The sequence below is a fragment of the Hyperolius riggenbachi genome, chromosome 11, assembly GCF_040937935.1.
Source record: "Hyperolius riggenbachi isolate aHypRig1 chromosome 11, aHypRig1.pri, whole genome shotgun sequence".
Taxonomy (NCBI): domain Eukaryota; kingdom Metazoa; phylum Chordata; class Amphibia; order Anura; family Hyperoliidae; genus Hyperolius; species Hyperolius riggenbachi.
In genome coordinates, this window is record NC_090656.1 from 86,006,212 (window position 1) to 86,032,137 (window position 25,926).

At 44.8% G+C, this 25,926-nt stretch overlaps 1 protein-coding gene across 2 annotated transcripts in view; it reads left to right on the top strand.

Moving 5' to 3' along the window:
* Window positions 1-7,098, top strand: part of LOC137538373 (dispanin subfamily A member 2b-like) — a 73,655-nt gene extending 66,557 nt beyond the window's left edge. For both annotated transcript variants that reach the window (XM_068260496.1, XM_068260495.1), the window contains one exon: window positions 6,250-7,098. In XM_068260496.1, coding sequence (XP_068116597.1) covers window positions 6,250-6,453 — 204 coding nt within the window. In that variant the 3' untranslated portion in view covers window positions 6,454-7,098. The remainder of the gene's footprint in view (window positions 1-6,249) is intronic.
* The last annotated feature ends 18,828 nt before the right edge of the window (window positions 7,099-25,926 follow it).

Consider the following 25,926-nt stretch of genomic DNA (forward strand, 5'->3'; position numbering starts at 1 on the left):
TTTTTACCCATGAAACCAGCCTTACATCCAGAACTGTAGATGTATAGCAAGTCTATAGCTTAGAAATTGTAACAGCCACTTAACAACTCAACATGCAGACAGCCTGTTTCTGACATTTGAGCCCCTGAAACTCCCAGTGTCAGTGGGGCACCAGTAATTTTAAATGCCATGTACTTACCTTCTGTTAGATCACGCCATCCTGAAGCCTGGCTTCCCATCACTTCAGTCTTAAAGGACCTTCTGTCACGAAAATCTTAAAATTTAAAATACATGTACATGTATACAAATAAGTATGTTTCTTCCAGAGTAAAATGAGACTTGCATTACTTTTCTCCTATGTTGCTGTCACTTACAGTAAGTAGTAGAAATCTGACATTAATGACAGATTTTGGACTAGCCCATCTTCTCATGGGGGTTCTCAGGGTTTTCTTTATTTTTAAAAACACTTAGTGAATGGCAGTTGCTCCATCCATCTGCCAAAGAAGTGTATGGTTAGAAGGGAGGCTGACCAGCATCACTGTGTATAAATATTTTTCAGGGAATGTCTTTATAAAGAATAAAGGCCATGCTGAGAATCCCCCATGAAGAGATGGACTAACCCAAAACCTGTCGGTGTCAGATTTCTACTACCTACTGTAATTGACAGCAACATAGGAGAAAAGTAATATATAGCTCATTTTACTCTGGAAGAAATGTACTTATTTGTGTATGTTTTACATTTTATTTTCACAACCGTTCCTCTTTAAGTGGCGTCATCTCTGAATTCCCAATATACAATCAGGTAAAACTTTAATAAAGTCAAGCAAACCTATCAGTCAGTTCATCTCCTTGTACGATTGACTTTATTAAGGTACCACTGCAGTGAAAAAAGTAAGCAGTTAAAAATCTGACAGAACAGACTAGATCACCTCCTCATGGGGATTCTCTGTTTTCCTCATTTTCAAAAGCATTCCCTGAATGGCAGTTGCTAAGTCTAACTGCCAAAATAATGTGAAAACGAGTAGGGAGGCTGGCTGGGCTCTTCTGATTTTGGCAGTTAGACTTGGTAACTGCTGTTCAGGAAATCATTCTGAAAACTCCCATGAAAAATTGCACTAGTCAAAAACCTGTTGGTTCTGTCAGATTTTAACTGCTTACTTTGTTTTCGCTATAGAGGTCCTTCAGTGAAGTTCCTTGTTATGTGGCTGCATCATGTATCAATCCCCATCCCTTGAGACTGTCATTCACTCATTGTCCAGATTATTTCTCTGCTGCTGTTCTACACCAATGCCGTAGTATAGCAGATTCCAGCAGTACTGTGTTCCTTCAGAAGGATCAGGCACTGCTGCTCACTTTTAGGGCCCGTGCCCAGGCATAGGCTGGAGAGGCTCCAGCCTCAGGGCGCAGTGTAGGAGGGGGCGCACAATTCATTCAGCTGTCATTCCTAATTGTGTTTTAAGCAGAAATAAATAAGAAAAGGGGATACATAGCAGTGACTGCAAGCCAGATAACTAGATATTAAGGTGTTGGGGAGGTTGTGGGCCCTGTGGCACCTCTTAGTCTAATAGCAATCAGTGTGTGACGGTTGGGGTGGCAGGGATGGAGGGGCGCACTTTGGTGTCTCAGCCTTGGGTGCTGGAGGACCTTGTCCCGCCTCTGCCCGTGCCCTGACTATTGCAGCCTAGTGACACCACTAGTACTTTCATCACACTTTATTTTTCTTCTATGGTCACTTTTGAAATTCAGCAATGCAATCATTTGGAAATGGCCAGGGTTCTGCCAGCATGTGGCTGGATGCTAGGACAGGACTCAGAAGCGATCACAGCCGATCGCAGTGATTGGCTGGCCAGGGGAGGGAGGGATATAATACAAATAAAACAAAGCACATTTTGTTAAATGAATACAATAAAAATTTACAAAACAAACACCTGGGGGGGGGGGGGGGGGGGCGATCAGACCCCACCAACACAGAGCTCTGTTGGTGGGGAGAAAAGGGGGGGGGGGGGGGGAGGAATCACTCATGTGCTGAGTTGTTCGGCCCTGCAGCTTGGTCTTAAAGCTGCAGTGGCCATTTTAGTAATGTCCTGGTCACTAGGGGGGTTAACACCGCAGTCCTCAAGTGGTTAAAATGTCGGGTTTGTTAAGTGTATGTAGGTGTAATTTTACTACTTGACTACAAGATGCCCACCCCCATCATCTTTATGTGTATACTGTTAGTATGTTAACAGGAAGCAACACTTCTATGTCTGTCCACGACATCTCATTGATTCCGGTGGCCATTGATCATGGGCACTTAGATTGGTGAATGAGAACTGGGTTTCCTTTCACTGATCTGTATGCAGAGTACACTGCCGGGGGGGGGGGGGGGGGGGGGCGTGCATGCTGTGCGTAGGCAGTAGAAAATGACTGTATACGTCCTTGGAACAGGAACAGTCTTCCAACAGGGCATAGATACACTGCAGCCAGTGGCTAAAACAGAGGGCATTTGCAATTATTCATCTGTGACCAAGAAGGAACTTCAATTGAGTGAATATACAAATGATTCTTTTATGTCCCTGAAAAGCCAAGTACACACAGAGGAACTGCCTTTTCATTTTTTTTTTTTTCAGAGCCGTACTAATAGTTTGCACACGGCATGTTGAAACTCGAGTAGTTAACTTTTAAAGTGAATCTGAAATCTTACTAAAAAAACAAATGTAAACATGTCTCACACCTGCGCAGTACATTCTGCACAACGTGGACTTGATGGCAGCACAGTAAAGGCCGACCTATTGAGCCAGGACCTTGCCATTAAGGAGAGGGAAGGCTCTGGGTCCTATAGAGACTTCCCGTTCTTCTGCTCATCCCCTCGTTCCCCTGCAGTCTCCTCCATTTAAATCTGGACCAGCTCTAGAGGCGAAAGCACCCCCTAAAATAATTTTCCCCCTCAGATTAACACACCAACAGCCGCCCGGGTTTCCTGGTCCTGACTGGCCTGAAACGCAGAGGCAAGCAAGAGACGTCAGCCGAGCTGCGCAGCGGGCATGTGACTGCTAGCCGGCTATTTCCTTGTTCCTCCTCTATGTGTAGTGACGCATGCAGCACGCCTACGCTTGTTGTCCTGCCAGAGCCACTGAGCACGACGGAGACTCAGAGTGCTGAATAAGGGCTTAGTTTAGCACTGCTGTGCTTGCCGCCTTCAGGGGTGCCTCTAGCCATTTTGTCACTCCAGGCAAGAAAACCTGTGGCGCCCCCCCCCCCCTCCCCCCAATGATGATAATCGTAATGGTGCAGCATTTCACCAGAAAATAATCGGAATGCGGCAGCATTTCACCAAAAGATGCACTTACTGTGGCAGTGTTTCACCCAAAAATTATCGTAATGCGGCACTGTTTCACTAGAAAATACAAGTATTGCGGCAGCATTTTACCAGAACATAATTGTACCGCGGCAGCGTTTCACCAGAAAATACACATATTGTGGCAGCGTTTCACCAGAAAATAATTCTAATGCGGCAGTTTCACCAGAAAATACATGTATTGCGTCAGTGTTTCTCCACAAAATACAATACATTACCTGTCTGAAACCTCCGCTGGCTCTGGGCGCACTCCATGTGCCACGAGGTTGCCTAGTAATGTGGCCACGTGTGTGACGTCTGATGTCACACGTGTGTCCTTACTAGGCAACAACGTGGGGCATGTATGGAGAACTGAGTAAGCCCGGGGGCTGCGGACAGGTAATGTACCACTTGCACTGGGTACTGAGGGGACACCGCTGGTGGTTTCAGCACGTTCAACGCTCGTCCCGAAATCGCACGCCATTACTGCCGAGCACCCGTTTGAGCAAGTCTGCCCTATATCTTGCAGCATGTGCAATCAATTAATGCAACCAAATTCAGGCCGAAATTGGTCGCTTGTCGGGCATACACTTGGTGGCAGCTATTTTCATCAGATTCGATTATAATAATCGAACTGGATGGACGATTTGCAGCCAAGTCGCCTGATGTATGCGTGTGCAGAAGACCCAGGCTAGACGCGACTTGAACCAGTTATCAGGGCTGATCGTGGCTGAACGGCAGACCGCGGATGGATGGCGAGGGACTCGCACGTGCTTATGGGGCTGGAGGAAGCCATGGGTAAGTATCAAATCAAGATTATGCCAGCTCCGGTACACTTTAAATTACTTAAAGGAATCTTGAGCAGAAGCTGTGGGTATGCATATAGGCATACCCATGGCTATTTAGTAAAGAGGGGACACTCACTGACCCCTTCAGTAAGCTCTGCTTATTACCGGGTGGCCGCTATAAATTACATGGCAACAAGCGACACTGAAGAAAAGTTGAGCTGTCCTCCGGAACAGGAAGGCTGAGAGTCGTCTCTCTGCATGCACTGGCTTCCTGCTCCCCTCCCTGCGTGAAACAAATAATAATGCGCAGGAGAGGGGAAGAGGCCAGGAAGCCTGTACATGTGCAGAGGACACGCAGCCTTTCTGGTCCAGGGACAGCACAACTTTGCTTCAGTGTTTGTTGCCATGTAATTTATAGCAGGGAGAAGCAGCGCTTACTGAAGGGGCTGATGAGATTCGCCTCTTTACTAAATAGCCATGGCCATGGGTATGCTTATATGCAAACCCATGGCTTCTGCTCAGGCTACAAAGACCAGAGAAATGTCACAGGTAATTTTTTTTAACTTTGTGTTCAGTCTTTGCTTATCTCTCCTCTCACCTGACCACTGCCCCCTCCCCCTCCCCTAACAGCATGCAGCTATTGTTTTTTGATCTTCTCAGCAGGTGGTCAGTCATTGTCCTAATCAGGACTCAAAATCTCCGGATCTCTGGCAGAAGTGCTGATTACAGCAAGGGACATGACATTAGATTTGAGTCTCCTGACAGGCAGCTGTGCACAGTGTATATCAGCATCCTACAGTTCACATGCTACATGCCGATATACACAGCTCTAAGTGGGCTCACACAGTGCACAGCTGCCTTGTCAGGACTGCTGGCTGCCGCTGATTGCAGTGAGTCTCCCCCCTGCAGCTTACTCTCACCTCTGCAGAGGAAACACAATCTAGTGGGTTAGGTATGGCAAGCCAAGCAACTCCGATCTTCTGGCTGGCGGGGGCCAGAGTCAGATTCACACGCTCTGTGGCTGCTTCCAGGAAGGGGCGGGGAGGTGGGACAGAGCTATGTACCTATTGGCCGAGGGGCGGAAGGATAGTGTAGTAAAGGAGCTGAGAGTAGCACTGAACAGTGACAGGGGGAGAAGGAATGGTCAGACGTGAAAGATAATTAACGTTAGTAACGGCTGGTACCGCCTTTTGATAGGAATGCGCCCCAAGCGGCTGCTTGTAGTGCCTGCTGCTTCAGGCGCCCCTGGCCGCCTTGTGTGTTTAGTGACAGCAGTCGCTCACCACCTCTGCCTCTAGCCTGCCAGTCAACTGAGTCCAGTGCCAGATAGGGACAGTTCCAGTCAGATTGCCATCACTTAGCTGCCGGTTTGCTTGAGGCTGATTAGGACAGACCACCAGTAGTTTGTTGCTAGTGCCACCACTGATATTGGAAGGACAGAGGCCAGACCACCAGTACTAGTCTGTTCCCCAATTCCCTGGCTTCCGCTCAGCCTCAGCCTCTGAATAATTTAAAGTGGACCTCTTTATCCTTACCTGGTCCTGAAACGTCTTGCCACCACTCGGCTGCCTGTTTGTGTGATAATAGAAGACAGACCAGTAGTCTGTTTCCCGAATTTTTTTTTTTTATTCCCCCCCCCCAAATACTTTTCTATAAGCACAGGAAAAAAAATGTGCTCGAACATGTGTACACATGATGCCCCTTCATTTCTGACTGCCCCCTCATCTGTGCCTGTCTAGAACCGGCCAGGCTTCAGAAGTAAACAGGAGCCCAAGTGCTCCCGAAGATGGGCGGCTCTGTACTGTGCATGCACGAGTGCTCGAGAGAGGGAGCTCACACAATATGGAGCAACCCATCATTGGGAGGGGAGTGCTCCTAAATACTTTTTTGTTAGCATCAGAAATGTAATATACCTTGCTAACCTCTTATTGGAATGTAAAGCTGTTTTCCACTGAAAACATTACCTCACTGAAAGTACAAGTAAGGGGGCGTGGCTTCAGTGTGGGGAGCAGTCAAATATCCACCTGAGTTGTACAGCTACATAAGTTGATGCTCAAGATAAGCCTAGACAGCTGCAGAGTCCATCATGAATATCACTTTTGTGTTGTTACTGTAATGAAAAAAAAGGTTTGGCCATTTTCTCACTTATTCCTTATTCTCTTTCAGTCTCGAGACAGGAAGCTGATTGGAGATAAGAGTGGCGCAACCAGCTACGGGTCAACTGCTCGTTCTCTGAACATCGCTGCTACAGTGCTCGCCATTCTGAGTGTAATTCTCGTTATAGCCATAGTGATTACTCTGCAGGTCCAGGTGACTGAAATACTACGGCAAAACCAACAAGAGGAAGAATGGAGTAAGATGTTTGGATAATGATTTTCACCCTATCTGCTATAGCCGTTCTTATGTGCCTTTGGCTTCTTGCCTTCCACTCTGAAACCTCTCTAATTCCTATTTGAGGATGATTCACTGTAAAATGTACACTTTCTGCAAGACACCACATCTGAAGAATCTGGCGATTGCTAGATAAATAGGAAAAGTCTGTTGGTGAATGGGTAAATGACAATGTTCTCTAGTGCTCCACCAGTTAAAATGAACTCGAGGCATTTTTAAAATTGATACTTAAAGGGGCACTACAGCAAAAAACTGTAACATTTAAAATGTGCAAACATACAAATAAGTACATTTTTTTCCCAGAGTAAAATGAGCCATAAATTACTTTTCCCCTGTAATGCTATCACTTACAGTAGGCAGTAGAAATCTGACAAGTGACAGGTTTTGGACTATTCCATCTCTTCATAGGGGATTCTCAGCAATACTTTTTTTTTTTTTTTTAAAGATATTCCTGAAAAATGATTTAAACAATGATGCTGGCCAGCTTTCCCTGCTCCCTACACAGTTTTTTGGCAGTTGAACAGAGCAACTGCCATTCACTAAGTGCTTTTGAAAATAAATATATCCCTGAGAATTCCCTATAAAGAGATGGACTAGTCCAAAACCTGTCACTTCTGTCAGATTTCTACTGCCTACTGTAAGTGACAGCATTATACGAGAAAAGTAATTATTGGCTCATTTTACGCTGGGAAAAAAATGTACTTGTATATGTTCGAACATATATTACATTTTACAGTTTTTCGCTATAGTGCCCCTTTAAGAAAATGGAAGCCTCTGGATCCACCAGCGGCTTCCTGTGTTCTTCCCCAGATATTACTGCTGCCCAAGACACTCTGATGGCTCATGGCCATGCTCCGTATTTTATGCCTTGGGTGGACTTTGTCTGAATCCAAATGTGGAACCTGTTGCTCTTGACTGTTCTCACTGTGTGCTGGGAGTACTTGGTTTGAACCTTTTTTTTTTTTTTTACTAAAGAACAGGAGTGGTCTCAAACCTTTATGCCACACTGGACTTTCCTGCTGAAAAGAACAATTTGTCACCAACAAATCTTGTAATGCTAAATCTTCACTCTGAATTTTCTGAGGTTTACTTTTCTAAACCAAAGGTTTGATTTTACAGCTCAATTTCACATCTGGGAATGATATTAAGTAAAAGGACAGCTTTGTGTGAGGTTGGAAGGACAACCACAGAGGCATTAATGTACTCCTTTTTGTCCCACCCTTGCTCATTACTGTCTCAAAGTCTTTAACATACGTTCCTGACAAGTATTAAATGATCTGACTACCACCAAAGCCTGTCATATATAATCTCACTCAGGCTGACGAGAACCTTAAAGTGTAACTGTCGGGCATAAAATCAAAAATCAATTCTTTATTTTTGCCTGGTAAACAAGTAATAAGGATGCTAATCAGGCAATCCAAAAGTTAAAATCTCTATTACTGTTCTTGTTTATAAATGATCATTCCCCAGTTTACCTGACTCTTATTTGGTACGTTGCCACAAAAAGGAAGTTGCAGTGCATGCTGGGTTGTCTTTTGTTTGCTTCTTTATTTCCCCTCAGACTTAACTAATGTAGAGAAGCAAAAAAGGACAACCAAGCATGCACTGCAACTTCCTTTGTGCGGCAACGTACCAAATAAGAGTCAGGTAAACTGGAATGATCATTTATAAACAAGAACAGTAATAGAGATTTTAACTTTTGGATTGCCTGATTAGCATCCTTATTACTTGTTTACCAGATATAAATAAAGAATTGATTTTTGATTTTATGCCCAACAGTTACACTTTAAGGTACCCATACATCACTCAATGCATGTGCAGATAGACCAGCACTTGTGACCAAAAGTTTCCAGCCTGTCCGATTGATCCTTTCAGATGGACATTAATCAAAAGATGCTATACAATTTGTTAGATCTGATAAACCATTCCCATGTACTTCTATTAACAAAAAAAAAGTCAGTATGTTGATCAGAGTATTGGACATCATTGCCATAGATTTTCAGTTGGTTTGGTGTTTTTATACTGAATCTAATGTCTAAACCTCTTGAAACTCCTTTTGCTATTTTTGCAAACCTTTTTGCACTTTTTCATTCTATCCTAAAAGGACTAGTTTCTGCTATAACTGAATTGTATTCCTTTCCATGTTTCCTCTGCTCAATTTGTAACAAAAGAGTAGAAGTACCTTTTTTCCTGTGGACTTGTACACAGAAGAATACTGGCAGCTCTGTCCATTTTACTAAAAAGCTGTCCTGAGTTGTATTTTCGTTTTTGTTGCTGATCATAGAAGCCCTGTAATGTTTGCTTGTTTGCAGTGTGGCACAAGACACACCTACCTTTTTATGGATCATTCATTGTTAAACTGAGATGCATACTTGTATTTTTGTTAAACTCCAACCCCCCACACCCTTTGAATTTTTTTGACTGTGTAATTGTTGTTCTACAGTATTCTTAAAAATGAGAAAAATAAAACTATCTTAAAATACACAATCTGTAAATTATTTTTTGTCTGAATCCATACACACCCACTTAAAGTGAAAATAAACTGATAAACAATTGTATTAATCCTTATACTCCTATAATTATGTATGTTTTGATTTTATTTTTTACATTTCATGGTTTTATTTTATCTATAATTTTTATGGCTGTAATTTGCTTATGTTTGCTATATTCTCTACAAGATAGTTGTCACTTCCATGCCTTAAAAATTAACTTTCAGGCAGCAATAGAAAGCACGTAAAACAGGATGGTTATTAATGTTTTGCACTCTATATACACATTTTATCTCATGTTATGACTTGGGTACACTTTTTAACAAAACTATAGACTAAAGACACACTCACCTAGAGCAATCTTGACATGATCCCCTAAGCAACTGTTTGGTGCTGAGTGCTATGGGGGCGGTTTGAGGTGTGTGTGTGTGTGTGTGTGTATTTTTGTCCTGCTCTTAAATGAGATGAATCAGGCTGGATCTCTTGCTGGCCATACACACTCTATCTAGGTGCCACATGGCCTCCTTGACTTTGGGCAATCTGCAGCATCAGTGCCTCTCATCCCACCTAACTTTTGTGTATAGTTTACACTGGAAGCCCTGCTCTTAACCTATATTGGCCCATATCCAATTCCCTCTATCTGCTGAGTCTTCTAGGTGAAATTTTTTCATCTTCTCTTTAAAATTACTTTGCAAAATTTTGCAATTCAAAAAGTACCAAAAGTTGTAGGAAAAAATATGATCAAAATTGTGTTTTCTTTTGCTGAGGGTTAAAAGCTGTGGACAAGGTGTGAAAATATCTACCTGGAGAAAAAGTTATTGCATGTGGGCCAATGTGTTTTTGACCAAAGCAGTGATTCTAGTTGTGAGAGGAATACCAGGTAGGTGTGTGTGGTTTTTTTTTTTTTTTTTTTTTTTTTGTCATTGAGGGTGCATAGTAACACTATCTTGTTAAAGTCTGCTACAAACATCCAATTTTGATTTGCCAATGTTACCACTTCTATGTAGTATGAGAGCTTACTAATACAATCTGTTCAAAATCTGTTGGCCCTCATGCTACATGGTTGTGGTAAAATTGCCCAATCAAAGCTGGATGTATGTACCAGGCTTAACTCCAAGATCGGTGCAATTCCAAGATCCACTGCTATACCAACCTCTCTTCCCTGCAGGTTCTACATCTGGATATTCATACATTTCTCCAATCCCCACACCTGAACTGCCAACTGATCACTACAAACGTGCAGGCTGGGAATGATGGTCCTCTGCTACATGCCCAGGTAGTTATGAAATAAAGTATATTTGGTATCATTTTAACCAGAAGGAGCCAATTAATATATTTAAAGCTGTTTTTATAGCAGTGGCCCTTGTCACTTCCAAGTCGATGATTGTAAGAAGGGAAAAAGAAATCAGCCAGATACTTGAGGGAAGGCTCTGGGTCCCATAGAGCGTAGGTCCCCAACCTGTGGGCCGCAGCCCACTGGTGGTCCATGGGCAGTTTTCTTTTGGGCCGCAGCGGGTCTGTCATATCACCCCCTCCCCCACACAGCCGCCATTTCTTTTATATTTCCCAGGCTCCACTCTCCTCTTAGCAGCATCGCGTCTTGCGGCTGCTGTAAGGAGGGAAGGTAGCAGGGAAGTGGTTCCCATAATAACCGTGATGCATATCGCCGCTACGGGAAGCGGCTGCCCTGCTTCCTTCCCTTCCTTACAGCAGCCGCAAGACTCGATGCTGTAATACGAGATGCTGCTAAGAGAACGGCGCCTGGGGGAATATAAGAGAAGCGGCCGCCCACTCATAAGGTAACAGGAGCGGAGGCCGCGGGGGGGGGGGGGGGGCACTACCTACCCATACTAGGGCACTATACTGGGCACTATGCTAGCTATACTGGGGTAACTTAACTCCCTAGCATACTAGGCAACTATGCTAGCTATGCTGCCGCACCCCAGCCCCCCCTCCCCCGTAATCAGCTACGCACGACACTGTCCACTAGGTGCCCCGCCACCCGGTCCCCGGAGGAAAATTTGGCCAGTAAGTGGTCTCCGGGCCGGAAAAGGTTGGGGACCCCTTATAGAGCCTTCCCTCTTTACTCATGGATCACTCGTTCCAGTGCAGGCTCTGCTGGTAGCAGTATTCAAATTGGTCAAATACTACTTTCTGCCGTCGAAAGAGGATTCGGAAGATGGGCAGCTCTGTACCGCGCCTATGTGAGCACGCTCTCTCGGGCGCTCACGCAGGCCATGAGGATGTAGAGTAAAAACTCCTGACCATGAAGTGGCCCCTACTAAGCTGATGTTGTGTGCAAATCTTAACTCAGGAATAAAAGTCAAACCAACAGAATGCTGTGTCTATGTACAGTATGTTTACTTATTGTAAGACTGGGTTCACATAGCAGTGATGCAGAAAGACCATTCACAATCTTTTATAACTTGCATTTTCATGATGTGGTTCCTGGACTGGTTTTTGGGGAACTTGAAACTGTCAGTCTATTTACAGTGAGACTTGAAAATGATAAAGCGTATAAATAAGGGGATTAAGGGTTTTTATTTTAAGCCTAAAGCAATATTTAAAAACTATCTAGCTGTAAATGCAACATGGAGTATTCGTAATGAATGTGACAAGGTGTACTTCAGCTGTTATGCTTAAAGTGAACCTCCGGACTAAAAATCAACTCGGCAGCACTGAAAAGGCCTGGTGTTTCTTTAACAGTTTCACAGCATCAGAACTTTGTTTCTCTTATACAAGCCTCATTTTTAGCTGCACAGAAGAAAACTGCCCGGGCTTTTTTTCCCCTGATGCTGTGCAAAGCATGATGGGATTTCTGATGTTGTTGTTCTCTTTCTGCTGTTTTGGTGCAACATTTTTTCTTTTACATTTTGAATTTGACATTTGAAGCCTAGCATGTGCAGCTGGGAGGGGTAATCAGGACACAGGACAGTTGGAACTGTTTCTCCTGCTCCTTGTCCCCTCCTTTCAACCAAAAAGATGGCTGCCCCCATGACAAAGATGGCAGCCCCCATGAATCACAAACATTTGCCTGTTCTTTTAAAACAGGGTGGGTAAGAGATTATATTACCTATCTATTCTAATTAACATAACTAATGTAACTTGATGACAGTATGTTTGTTTAGGCTGAAGTTCCCCTTTAATACAGGGTGCTCTGTAACTAATGGGATGTACGAGCTCTTACAGAGAAAACGGATCTGCCGTAGGCGCATATTGTAAAAGCCAAGATTTTCGGCAAAGAAAGAAAATTTGGGCACCGGAGTTGCCTGATTAGCAGAAATGACAGTACATTTAGACACCTGATAGCATCGTGGACGCTGGGCTTGTGGAAATCCTAATTGCGGAAATGCATAGAGGGCGCAAATGCTATCGGGCACCAAAATGTACTGTTGCCACTAATCGGGTGCCTGCCAGCGCCAAAATGTACGTTCCTTGCCGCATATTGAGGGGGGGTTTATGCTTTAGGTGCTCCTGGGGGGTTTTAGGATTAGGCATTGGGGGAGGGGTTAGGCATTGGTAGAGGGAGGGTTCTGTGTGAGAGTAGGGTTAGGTTCAGCTATTGTAACATATTGGTAAACATTACTCATTTTACAATGGATTCCAGCAGTAGAGTACTGCAAATCGTAGCGATATTCTACTAGCAGTAATCTCCTGCAAACTTTTTTTCCAGGCGCCTTTATTTCATGTATGCACTTGGTAAACTCCAACTTTTAAAGTGGACCTGAACTCTTGCACAGGACAGAAGGAAAACATAGCGTAAATGCACCCTGTATGTATTTAGAGTTTAGCCTGTTAAATTCCCCTTCATTTGTGTCTAACCACAAGTTGTAATCTGACTTCTCCCCTGTGTCACCTGACTGCCTATGGCAGAGATGGCAGAAAAGCACATTTGAAAGCACAGGCTGTTTACAAAATGTCTGCTTCCATGAATCCTAAGTAGAAACAGTGCAGATTTATTTTAGGATTTGTATCAGCTGTAAGTGGTTTTTTTTTTTTTTTTTTTAATGTTATGCTGTTGTGTATCTTTTAGAGCAGAGAGGACTTTGAGTTCGGGTCCACTTTAATAACGGGATACAGACGACTGATGTAAAGAAACACTCTCCTGGAACATACAAGGGGTGCATTTTGAAGGGAATGAACTTTTGCCTAGTTTCTACAAATTTCAGAATGAACACACAATATCAGGTTACACAGCCCAGCATCACGGCATAGCCATTTATGTGATAAATAGCATATGGGTGCCTATGAAATCAAGATCTACAGCACATAAACATGAAGAGGAGGCCAACGCTTAATTGAGGAGATAATCAGGACGTCTTAGCATACTAAGCCCTGCTCTGAGGAAAACCATTTATAAATCTTTTACAAGGGTGGGATCTCAAATCATTTATTTTTAAGAAGCACCATAGTGTTGACAGCTTGGCGTTTGATTTATGGGGGGGGCAAGCAGAGCGCGGGGGGGGGGGGGAGCAGTATATAGGGATGAGCGTAATGACCTAATTACGAATTTCCGAAATTTCGCGAAATTACTACAATTACGATTTTAGCAGTAATCGAAATTTCGTAATTTTCGCAAATTACGCAAATTTTCGTAATTACGATTACGAAATTTAGTATTTTAAAGTTTGCAAAGATTTCTATCCCTCTAGATGCCTAAAATGAACAACCAACCCTCCTCCTCCTCCTCCTCCTCCTCCTCTCTCTCTCTCTCTCTCTCTCTCTCTCTCTCTCTCTCTCTCTCTCTCTCTCTCTCTCTCTCTCTCTCTCTCTCTCTCTCTCTCTCTCTCTCTCTCTCTCTCCAGAGATCTGTAGTATTTCAAAACCATACTCACATTCATGACATGTCCAGGGATCAAACCCAGGCCAACCACATGGAAGACAGCTATGCTCACCACCATACCACCAAACACACACTAAATAGACTGCTAACCTAAATCTTACTTGTAGACAGTCATATGAGACACATGCTGGGTGCAGGGCTTTGTGATTGGACCATGCGATAGAGTGAGGTGCAAAAATGAAATCATGCCTTTGGTTCAATTCCATCCAGGCATGTCTTTTCCTTTTGCGTTCAACAGTTGTCCAAACAGAGCCAACAGAGCCCCAGATAGCCATGTAGAGTTAGGTCACAGCTAGCCTGGCTGTGGTGCAATTGGTTAGTGTGTCTGGCTGGTAACAGCAAGGTTACAGGTTCGATTCCATCCAGGCATGTCTTTTCCTTTTGCGTTCAACAGTTGTCCAAACAGAGCCAACAGAGCCCCAGATAGCCATGTAGAGTTAGGTCACAGCTAGCCTGGCTGTGGTGCAATTGGTTAGTGTGTCTGGCTGGTAACAGCAAGGTTACAGGTTCGATTCCATCCAGGCATGTCTTTTCCTTTTGCGTTCAACAGTTGTCCAAACAGAGCCAACAGAGCCCCAGATAGCCATGTAGAGTTAGGTCACAGCTAGCCTGGCTGTGGTGCAATTGGTTAGTGTGTCTGGCTGGTAACAGCAAGGTTACAGGTTTGATTCCATCCAGGCATGTCTTTTCCTTTTGCGTGCGCGCGCTGCGCCATTGAACCCCATGGGGTATTTTGCGTGCGTAAAACTTTACGCATGCAAAACTTTGTGCTCGGTGTTTGGACAACTGTTGAACTCAAAAGGAAAAGACATGCCTGGATGGAATCGAACCTGTAACCTTGCTGTTACCAGCCAGACACACTAACCAATTGCACCACAGCCAGGCTAGCTGTGACCTAACTCTACATGGCTATCTGGGGCTCTGTTGGCTCTGTTTGGACAACTGTTGAACGCAAAAGGAAAAGACATGCCTGGATGGAATCGAACCTGTAACCTTGCTGTTACCAGCCAGACGCACTAACCAATTGCACCACAGCCAGCCTAGCATTTAGCATTGTGAAACCATCCTCTGCTAGGCATGATTTCATTTTTGCACCTCACTCTATCGCATGGTCCATGGTCCAATCACAAAGCCCTGCACCCAGCATGTGTCTCATATGACTGTCTACAAGTAAGGTTTAGGTTAGCAGTCTATTTAGTGTGTGTTTGGTGGTATGGTGGTGAGCATAGCTGTCTTCCATGTGGTTGGCCTGGGTTTGATCCCTGGACATGTCATGAATGTGAGTATGGTTTTGAAATACTACAGATCTCTGGAGAGAGAGAGAGAGAGAGAGAGAGAGAGAGAGAGAGAGAGAGAGAGAGAGAGAGAGAGAGAGAGAGAGAGAAACCCTTACAAACCTGAAAAAGTAAAATTTCAGTTGGAGACACGAAATTCGTAATTACGGGAGTGAAATTTCGATTACGAAATTGTAAATTACGATTTGAAAATTAATTACGAAATTACGAATTTGGGTCGTAATGTTAAATTTCGCATTCGTAATAAAAGCAGTTCGAAATTTCGAAAATTTCGGCTCATCTCTAGCAGTATATGCAGACCCAGCCTCTGTGTGCTGATAGCAGGTATGTTTTAATTACTTGTTGGCATCACTACAATATATACACATCCTCTCTGCCATTAGTTTTAGCAGATATACATGAATGTTAATCTGTATTGACAGATGAGCACAGCGCTCGTGCTAGCATTTGACTGTACTCCTCACACCATGTAACATTGATGGCACTAACCAGGATGTTTCACCTTGGCGTCCAATCCCCCATCCCTATTCTAGAGGTCGACAGCAGGAAGCGATGTTGGCAGTGGCGTAGCAATAGGGGTAGAAGAGGTTGCGACCGCATCTGGGACCTTGGGCCCTGAGGGGCCCTTCCTCAACCACAGTATTAGCTCTCTATAGGTCCTGTCTGTGCTGGTAATAAATCACTTCTTTAGATGCTTTAAATAGTTGTAATCATTAACAAACTGTTCCTCATCCCCTTCTTGCACCTCTGACACTGTGGTTTTCCTTGGCAAGGGGGGGAAAGGCAGGGGGGCCCAATGTAAAACTTGCACCGGCATAGCTCCGTAGCTACGCCACTGGATGTTGGGTAAGTATCTCTCACCTCAACTGGTTCGTGCAGCAATCATCTCTCTCCCCTCGGCTTGTTCTGATGTCAGCCTCCTGTACTTGCATGAACCGGGTCACAGATTGATGACACCATCAAGCCAGGACCCAGTACTTGCAATAAACAACGAGGCTGGCATTAGTACATTGAAGGAATGGATAAGGTGAGAAAAATGTACCCAACATAGCTTCCTGAAGCCGATCTCTGCAAAGGGGGCATCAGTTCACCATGGAGAACTGTATGAAATAGGCAGGACCACTAGGCTACCAGAGAATGCTTTATAGGAGGACACTAGTCTGCCAAGGACAGCTATAAAGTGAGAGGGAGGAGACTACCAGGGAAAAATATATTGAAGAGAGGAGACCATTAAACCCCAGGGAAAGCTCCAGTAGACCCGACCCTAGGACAAGCTATAAATAAGAGGGTCACAAGGGCAAGCTGTAAGAAATGGGTGGGGGAACAATTACTATGAAAATACTGTTAAGTCACCTCCTGTAACCCCACCTGCTTTTGAGACCACACTCCATGCATGGTAAAGCAAAGAATTACACTTGCTATAAATCTTTTCACCTCCTGAGCGGTAAGTCCGACATTATGTCGGGCAAGGAATTTTTACTAAAAGCAGTATGCCTGACACAATGTCGGGCATGCCACTCAGAATATTTTACATGCCTCAGGTGTCCCCCAGGATAAATCTATTAGATTTAGGGGCTGCAGTAGTTGTTAGCTAGCAATAGGCTAGCTAGTATAGGCATCCCCCACCCCCGATCCGGCCACCATATACATTACCAAGCCTCTATCCAGCAATTGTCGCAGCCTCCCCGCACAGCCCCGGTGTTTTCTACTGAGAAGATTGTACTGCGCATGATGTCATGACACCAATGACGTTGTCCTTGACATCATGACGCCATGTGCAGTACAATCTTCCCCTGCGGCGATCGCTGGATAGAGGCTTGATATGTATATAGCTGCTGGATCGGAGGGTGGGGGGCGCCTATAATAGCTAGCTTATTACTAGCTAACAACTACCGCAGCTCCTAGACCTAATAGATTTATCCTGGGGACTCCTATACCTAGCTGGCCAATACTGGGGGACACATGTACCTAGCCTGGGTGGGGGGGAACACCTGTACCTACCTAGCCGAGGGGACAACTGTACCTACCTAGCCTGGGGACACCTGTACATGCCTAGCCTATACCTGTACCTACTTAGCCTATACTGGGAACACCTTTACCTACCTAGCCTATACTGGGGGACTCCTGTAACTACCTAGCTTATACTGAAGGACACCTGTACCTACTTAACCTGTACTGAAGGACACCTGTACCTACCTAGCTTATACTGGGGGACATCTGTACCTACCTAGCCTGGGGACACCTGTAACTACCTAGCCTATACTGGGGGACACCTGTACCTAGTTAACCTATGCTGGGGGCACCTAGACCTGGCTACTTGCCTACCTACAAAAATCTGCAAGGGATTCTGAAGACAGATGGGCACAGCGCAGTGGGTGACACAGGACAAGTAATGTATAAATGCAGAAGGGGGTACATTTATACACTGGGGGGTCAGTGGTGAGGCAACGGACGCTGCTGATTCAACCTGTGATATATATCAGGAATCGGCCTGAGGTGTATGGGCAGCCAATAGATCTTTCTCTAATCAGATTCGATCAGAGAGAGATTTGTCTCTAGGTGGAATCTGCCCATCATCGCTAGACATAGTTTAGATTTTGTGTTTCAAGCTTTTATTAAACTCAAAATGTATACCAGACCCTTGCTTGACATATTTTGGTAAGATACAGGAAAAAAGGTTATGAAAATTAACTGCTTGAGGACCACTGTGTTAAACCCCCCCTAAAGACCAGGCCATTTTTCTTGAAATTGGCCACTGCAGCTTTAAGGCCTCGCTGCAGGGCCGCACAACTCAGCACACAAGTGATCCCCCTCCCCTTTTCTTCCCACCAACAGAGCTCTCTGTTGGTGGGGTCTTATCGCTCTCCCAGTGTTTTTTTTGTAAATATTTTTTTTATTTATTTTCACTGTGATTGGCTGTCATAGGCTTCAGCCTATGACAGCCGATCACTTCTGATCCTCTGGAGGGGACAGCGCTGCTTTAGATCGCAGCACTGTACAAGGTAACTAGATGGCGTTTCGCCGTCTAACAGTCTCCGATCGGCTCCTCTCCGCCTTCCAAGCAGGGATGCGCACGCAGCAGCATGTGTGATCTCCTCCTAGCCCCATAGAAGGCCGTTCACGCCAATCGGCGTTGAGCGGTCCTGGGGCTGCCGCCGTGTTCACGCCAATTGGCGTGGAGCGGTCGGCTAAGGGTTAATTGGATCACTTTTTGCACAGAATTCCAGCAGAAACTGTACACCAGGGAGATTTAACTTTAGGCTGTATTCCCACTTGAGCTGAGAATTGACATTTTCTGTCTGTTCTCTGCTCATTGCTAAACTGAAAGTGAACGGTTCCTATTTTATAAATCGGAGTTACTCACACTTGTCACTCTGCAGCAGATCCATTGGATGGTCCATTGGATCAGTTGCAGTACGCGGCCACATTTCTGTGCCGTCCGCAATAATCCCAGACACATGCGTTCTACCTTATGACTTATGGTGGTAATGCATCTGCTCGGGCTACAGCCAGGCCACAGCGTACAATCCGAGTACACTTAGCCTTTACCATGCTTTTTCCAGCCTGTAACAGCACCTGCAGTCCTGGAGTGGACAAATCTTGCTACTCCCTGGAATTAAGCAGTCAGCAGCCTGTGTCCTTCAGGAGATCTACACCAGCATGATCTGGACTTTATTGTAACGCAAGTATATTGCATTTGCAAGCTATTTATACCTACTTATAGGCTACTGTGTGTCTGGCTATTTAGACTTACTGCTCTGTGGCCCAATGAACATGCGAGCCATTCAAATCGCATGACTTGCTGCTCTGCGGTTGGACTCTGCATGTATGTTACAATGTACTTATGCTAACCTGGCTTATAAACCTGCTCATTAACTCTTGCTTTGTATGGACACTTGTCTATAGGCTGAAGGTCCTTTCGATTTGCTCGGTCAGTGCCTCAAGTCAATACCCCTTATTGGGGCTGTGGCAATGGACATTTCTTTTGGCTGCAATTACCAGGTGCTGTATAGGTATTTGTTTATGTAGGTGAGACTGGATGTAATTTTAAAATGTTATTTGTTTATTTTTTTGATGTTTCATTAAAATGTTTTTTTTTCAACATTTATAATCTGTGTCATGAGCAGTTTTTTGCTGCCCCCACTTCCCCATTTTTCCCTTCCCACTGTTTCCAATTACGATTATTGTGGGTGGGCACAAATTGGCGCATTACTTATTTAGCCTAATGGGTAATTTAAAACAAGATTGAGCAGCTCTTTCTCTAAGCATTTTCTAGACCAGACAAGACACAGAAAATTTATATCGCGATTTTCTCCTGGCGGACTCAAAGCGCCAGAGTTGCAGCTCTATAGGCAGTAGCAGTGTTAGGAAGTCTTGCCCAAGGTCTCCTACTGAATAGGTGCTGTCTTACTGAACAGGAGCCATTCACAATTGTCACTCTGCTACAGATCCGTGAGATCTGTTGCGGTAAGCAGACCTCACTTCTATGCAGTCAACAATAATTCTGGGCAGGCGGATGCTTTCCCCAATATAGCCTGGGGGGTAAAAGATCTGCCCCAGGCTACAGCTGGACCACTCCCGCTGCCCGCACATGGTCTGGCTCAAGTGGGCCCCGAGCATTAGACATGTTTTATCGTTGCAGTACTAGGAGAAAAAAACTACCCTAAGAATATACCTTTATTTCAAAATTCAATAACGTTAACATACATTATAGCAGCAACTCTATTTGTTCTATATTAATAAAAGCGAGAAATAGCCAAATTTAATTTGTTTATTATCTGTAGTAGCACTTTTTAGTTTAAAATAATTATGATAACAGAGGAACTGCGTATTTTTTTAGTTTTTTTTCTTATTATTCGCTTTAAAATCCCTGGAAAAATAAGCATATGATTTAAAATGCGCCTGGGAATTTAAAGTGGTCTGAAACTCTGACATAACATACAGGGCTCGTTTCCACTATTGCGGTGCGGAATCGCCTGGATTCCACCGCTGATGAAATCGCATGCGGATGCAATTCCGCATGCGTTTCTTGCCGCGAATTTGCATGCGAATTCGCATAGGTGAGGGTATATGCGATTTTAACTATGTCACTGCCTGTGTGAATTTACATTGGTACCTATGCGAATTCGCGGCAAAAAACGCATGGGGAAAACGCATGCGATTTCCCTATTAAATACATTATGTGCGATTCGCCTGCATTCCACACGCAGGCGAATTCTGCAGGGTGTTCCGTGCAGATTTTCTCTGCACAATAAAACGCTCCCGCAGACGCATAAGTGGAAACAGGCCCATTCACTTATATTGTCTATGCGAATCCGCATACGCAAGGCGCATGCGGATTCGCGATAGTGGAAACGGGGCCTCAATAAAAATGTGTTTTCCTGCTTTTTATTATTCATGCAATTATCATTGTCTGTCTACAAATTACAAGTTTCCAAAGTGTAGTTTATCTTGCCCTGAAATCTGCCATTGCATTTTATTCCAACTGCTTTTTATTATATATTAACCCTTTCCACTCTGAGTTCTTTCCTAAGGGCTCGTTCCCACTATCGCGAATCCGCATGCGTCCAATGCATGCGGATTCGCACATGTAATGCAAGTGGATGGGCCTGTTTCCACTGTAGCGTTGTTGAGGTGCGTTTTTTCAGCGGTAAAAAAAGGCACAAAAGAGCCAACGAATTTGCCTGCGAGTGGAATGCATGCGAATCGCCGCTAATGTATTTAATAGTAAAAACGCATGCGTTTGTTACATGCGTTTTTACCCGCGATTTCACACCTTTTTCAATGTTATTTTGCCCTGGCAGTGTCATGGTTAATTTCGCATGGCATCCTGCCATGCGAAATCGCGGGTAAAAACGCATGCGGAAACGCATCCGCATGCGTTTTTACAAGCGTCGGAATGCCGGCGATATCGCGTCGCAACAGTGGAAACAAGCCCTAAAGGAAGTCGTTTCTGCTTGGAGTTTTTTTTTTTTTTTAAGGAAATGCGCTCTCCCTCTTACACTCTCTCCCATTTTAACATGGAACATAACACAGTAACATGGTATATCTTATTTTAAAGAACACATTATAACGTTTAATTTGATACCGTATTTGGACAGTTTGGCATCTTCTATTGGCTTGTAGCAGAGGAGAAAGCCAAGGTATGGTAAATTGAAAAACAGTTTCCAGGGTGTAATCCGGGCCTGCGTGAGCAAGTTTTGCAATAATAGGTGGTTTTATGCCCGCCACCCGGGGTCTTACTGTCCCTACACACAATGCAATCATTGGTATTTCGATTGGGCAGATTGGCAATAAACTACTGGCTACTATTTACACCCTCCCCCAGTCCATTCCATAGGATTCCATTAATTCCCTATGCAGCTTTGCAGGCGATCTGTAAGAAATCTGCAAAGTAATCTGCATGGAATCTGGATGAAATCTGCAGAATGGAATCTGCCTAAACGAATCAGAAACTATTTTTTATTAAAAAAAAAAAAAAAAAAACAGCCAGGAAACTGAAGTGACATTTAACCACTTCACCGCTGAGGGGTTTTACCCCTTGAGCACCAGAGCAATTTTCACCTTTCAGCGCTCCTTCCATTCATTCGTCTATCACTTTATCATTACTTATCACAATGAAATGAACTATATCTTGTCTTTTCCGCCACCAATTAGGCTTTTTTTAGGTGGGACATTATGCCAAGAATTATTTTATTCTAAATATGTTTTAATGGGAAAATAGGAAAAATGTGGGAAAAAATTTATTATTTTTTAGTTTTCGGCCATTATAGTTTTTAAATAATGCATGCTACTGTAATTCAAACCCATGAAATGTATTTGCCCATTTGTCCCGGTTATAAAACCGTTTAAATTATGTCCCTATCACAATGTTTGGCACCAATATTTTATTTAGAAATAAAGGTGCATTTTTTTCAGTTTTGCGTCCATCCCTAAGGGCTCTTTCACATCAGAGCTTGCGTTGGAGAACGCTCAAAGCATACGTTTTGTTGTATGCGTTTTGATATGCGTTGCACTGCAGTGAGTGTGCGTTTTTAATCCGTTTTCAATGCGTTACAGCACATAGAAAAACGCAGGTAATTTTTTTTTCTTTTAGCTTTCAACTTTCTACATTGTTCCTCTGTTGCATTCTGGGACTGATTACCTGCGTTAACGGATTAGTGTGCGTTTTACATTGACTAACATTGTAACGCATAAAGCTAGCGTCGGCCGAAAAACTGCGCCTGGGTGCAGTGTAACGCAACGCACAAAAAGGCTGCGTTATATGTGAAAGCTAAAATGAAAGTCTATGGACTTTCATTTCACCTTGGGTAACGCAAACTTTACCCTTTGCGTTGAAACGCAGAAAATCTGCCCTAATGTGAAAGAGCCCTAATTACAAGCCCATAGTTTATAAAGTAACAGTGTTGTACCCTCCTGACATAAATATTTAAAAAGTTCAGTCCCTAAGGTAACTATTGTATTTTTTTTAATTGTAAATATTTTTATTTTTTTTTAATTACAAAAAAAATAATAATTGGGGAGTGTGGCAGGTAATGAGTAATTTTTTTGTGTAAAAGTAATGTATTTGTATGTGAAAAATGCTTTAGGGTGTAGTTTTACTATTTGGCCACAAGATGGCCACAGTAACATTTTGTTTATGCGACCTGCAAGCGTCCGGAAGGACGCTTGCAGGAAGTGCTATGAGGCTGGGAAAGTTTTTTTGTGTTTTTTTTTTCAAAATGATCGCGCTGCTTCTCATAGAAGCAGCGGATCATTGCGGGGCTTAGATCAACGAACGGGATTGGTTTTTCCCGTTCATTGATTTCCGGACGAGCGGGCGGTGGCGTGCATGCGAGCCGGAGTGCGCGCATGAGCGAGCGGGAGCGTGGGCAGCGGCGGGAGTGCAGGAAGTACGGAGTTCTCCGTCCCTGGTGGTAAAAGGATGGAAAAAGGGACGGAGAAATCCGTACGGCTGGGGGTAAAGTGGTTAAATATAAATGTCACTTCCTGCCAGCCGGGATTGCGGACATCCGGTTTGAGGCTGGGGAGCACTTACTGAGTTGGCATGTAGTATTGCATGCCCACTAAATAGCGCACACAGATCAGCAGTTTACGGTGGTCCCGATGCGCTGCAAACCGCCGCTGCAGGGATGTCCCGCATAGCGGGACATACAACGCATCGGGTTTTCCCGTATGTCCCGCTATGAGTGGACATACGAGTGGAAAGAGTTCAAATCTTCTAGTGAGCTCTTCTGAACTGTGTGTGTGCCTGAAGCAGACAGAGCGTCACAGAGAGCTTGTTTTCAGTTTTTACTCACAATGGGCTCGATTCACAAAGCGGTGCTAACCCAGTTAGACTTTAGGCATGATAACCATTGCACCACGCTGGTGAAAAGCCAGTTTAGGCGTGATAAGTTTAGGCACGATAAGTTTAGATCGCGCGCAGAGTCCCGCACGCAAAGCAGCGCCATTAAACTCTATGCGAAGTGCAACAGACTTTGCTAGCGCAAAACTTTTGATCCGCTGTGCACTGCGGTGCTAACCCAATTGGTGCTTAACCACTTAAGGACCAGGGCTTTCTGCAGTGATCGGTGCTGCGTGGCTCTCCAGCCCGCAGCACCGATAAGGATTGAGCCTTGGCGATCATACTTCCCCCCCCCCCCCCCTTTTTTCCCCACTAGGGGGATGTCCTGCTGGGGGGGTCTGATCGCCGCCGGCTGTTTGTGATCTGCGGGGGGGGGGGGGGGGGCTCTTTAAAGCCCCCCTCCGCAGCGTTTTCGGCGCTCCCTGCCTTCCCGTCCCTCCCTCTCCCTCCATGGGCAGCGCAGGACGGATATCCATCCTGCGCATTGAGGGATAGGCTTCAGCCTATCATATGCCGGTGATCCCCTACCAATCAGAGGCCGGGGATCGCCGATCTACGTCACAGCGCTGCTGCGCAGCAGCGCCGTATGATGTAAACAGCTGGGATTTCTTCCCCGCGTGTTTACATTTTGCTGGCGAGCCGCGATCGTCGGCTCTCCGGCTGTTCATAGAAACACCCTCCGTGAACTTCCATGGTAACCCACTTAAGACCTGCTGACGCCTTTGGGCGTTAGCTGGTCCTACTTATCACGCCTAAACTTATCACGCCTAAACTTATCACACCTAAACTTATCACACTTAAACTGAGTTTAGGCGTGATAAAGGGCTTTTCACCAGCGTGCTAACTGTTAGCACCGCTTTGTGAATCAGGCCCTATGTGACAACATTGGAAAGTAAACAAAGATACTGTTATCTCCAGTCTGGATGCAGAGTTCAGTGATGTTCTGCTACAATTTTTTTCTAGGACAGTAGATTTAAAGCTGCAAGGAATCTTTTAGAGCAAAGTAGTAGAAATGCTGACTTTCAGACCACTTTAAGCACCAGGTGAAGCTGCTGTGTTAGTAGCATATTGGCAACACTGCCAATATTCTACTTCTGCTTTACCTATCTTACCTCTTACACCAACCCTCCTCCTACCTACTCCTAACTTTAACCCTCTCCCTACCAGTAGCATAACTACAATTTATTGGGCCCCCCATCAAAACTTTGATGCCCCCGGCCAATGTTCACACCCTTTCCCTTGCCTCCACAGCCTTGGGGCCCATCTTACAAGGGTCATAAAATAAGCGTGGCCATCATGATCTTCACCCCCATAGGAAGTGTAGCCATAAAAACAACTGATCTGAAGTAAAGTCCCCTGTATCGGGGGAAGGGAAATTAGGACCCCCCACAGCTCTGGGGCCCCCCTGCGATCGCAGGTGCTACTTTCCTCTAGTTACACCCCTGCCTCCTACCCTATGCCTAACATTAACTGTTCCCATTTGTGCATTATCTTTGGCTTCGGCTATGTCTGGAGCCCAAACTATACACTGTGCACCTCTGTAGCAGCAATTAACATTGTGGTCAATAGCGATGCATAAATTACCAGCCTCATGCTAAAATGTCAAAACTATTCTAAACCAGTGTTCGCCAACCCTGTCCTCAAGGCCCACCAACAGTGTATGTTTTGTAGAAATCAGCTCTGCAGCAACACTAATTACCCCACCTGTGATTGTGTATGGTTTCCTGCAAAACATGTACTGTTGGTGGGCCTTGAGGACAGGGTTGGGGAACACTGCAACCGCAAAGGAAAAACAGGTTTACGTTAGTGATGGGAATTCTGGCTCTTTTAAAGAGAACCCGAGGTGGGTTTGAAGAATATTATCTGCATACAGAGGCTGGATCTGCCTATACAGCCCAGCCTCTGTTGCTATCCCAAACCCCCCTAAGGTCCCCCTGCACTCTGCAATCCCTCATAAATCACAGCCACGCTGCTGACAAACAGCTTGTCAGAGCTGGCTGTGTTTATCTCTATAGTGTCAGTCTGCTGCTCTCCCCGCCTCCTGCAGAACTCCAGTCCCCGCCTGCATCCCTTCCCTCCCTGCTGATTGGAGGGAAGGGGCGGGGGCAGGGTCCAGAGCTATGCAGGAGGCGGGGGAGCAGCTGAGACTGACACTACAGATGTAAATACAGCCTCACAGCACGGCTGTGATTTATGAGGGATTGCAGAGTGCAGGGGGACCTTAGTGGGGTTTGGGATAGCAACAGAGGCTGGGCTGTATAGGCAGATCCAGCCTCACTATGCAGATCACATTCTTTAAACACACCTCGGGTTCTCTTTAAGAGAATCGGCTCTTTTGGCTCGGCTCCCATTAAAGAACCGGCTCGTATGGCTCTCAAACGGCTCTTCATTTAATATCATTAGAAGCCTCTCAGATATAGAAGAAAAGCCCCGCTCTGTCTCCATGACAACTCCAGGCTGCTTCTCTGAATGGGGCAA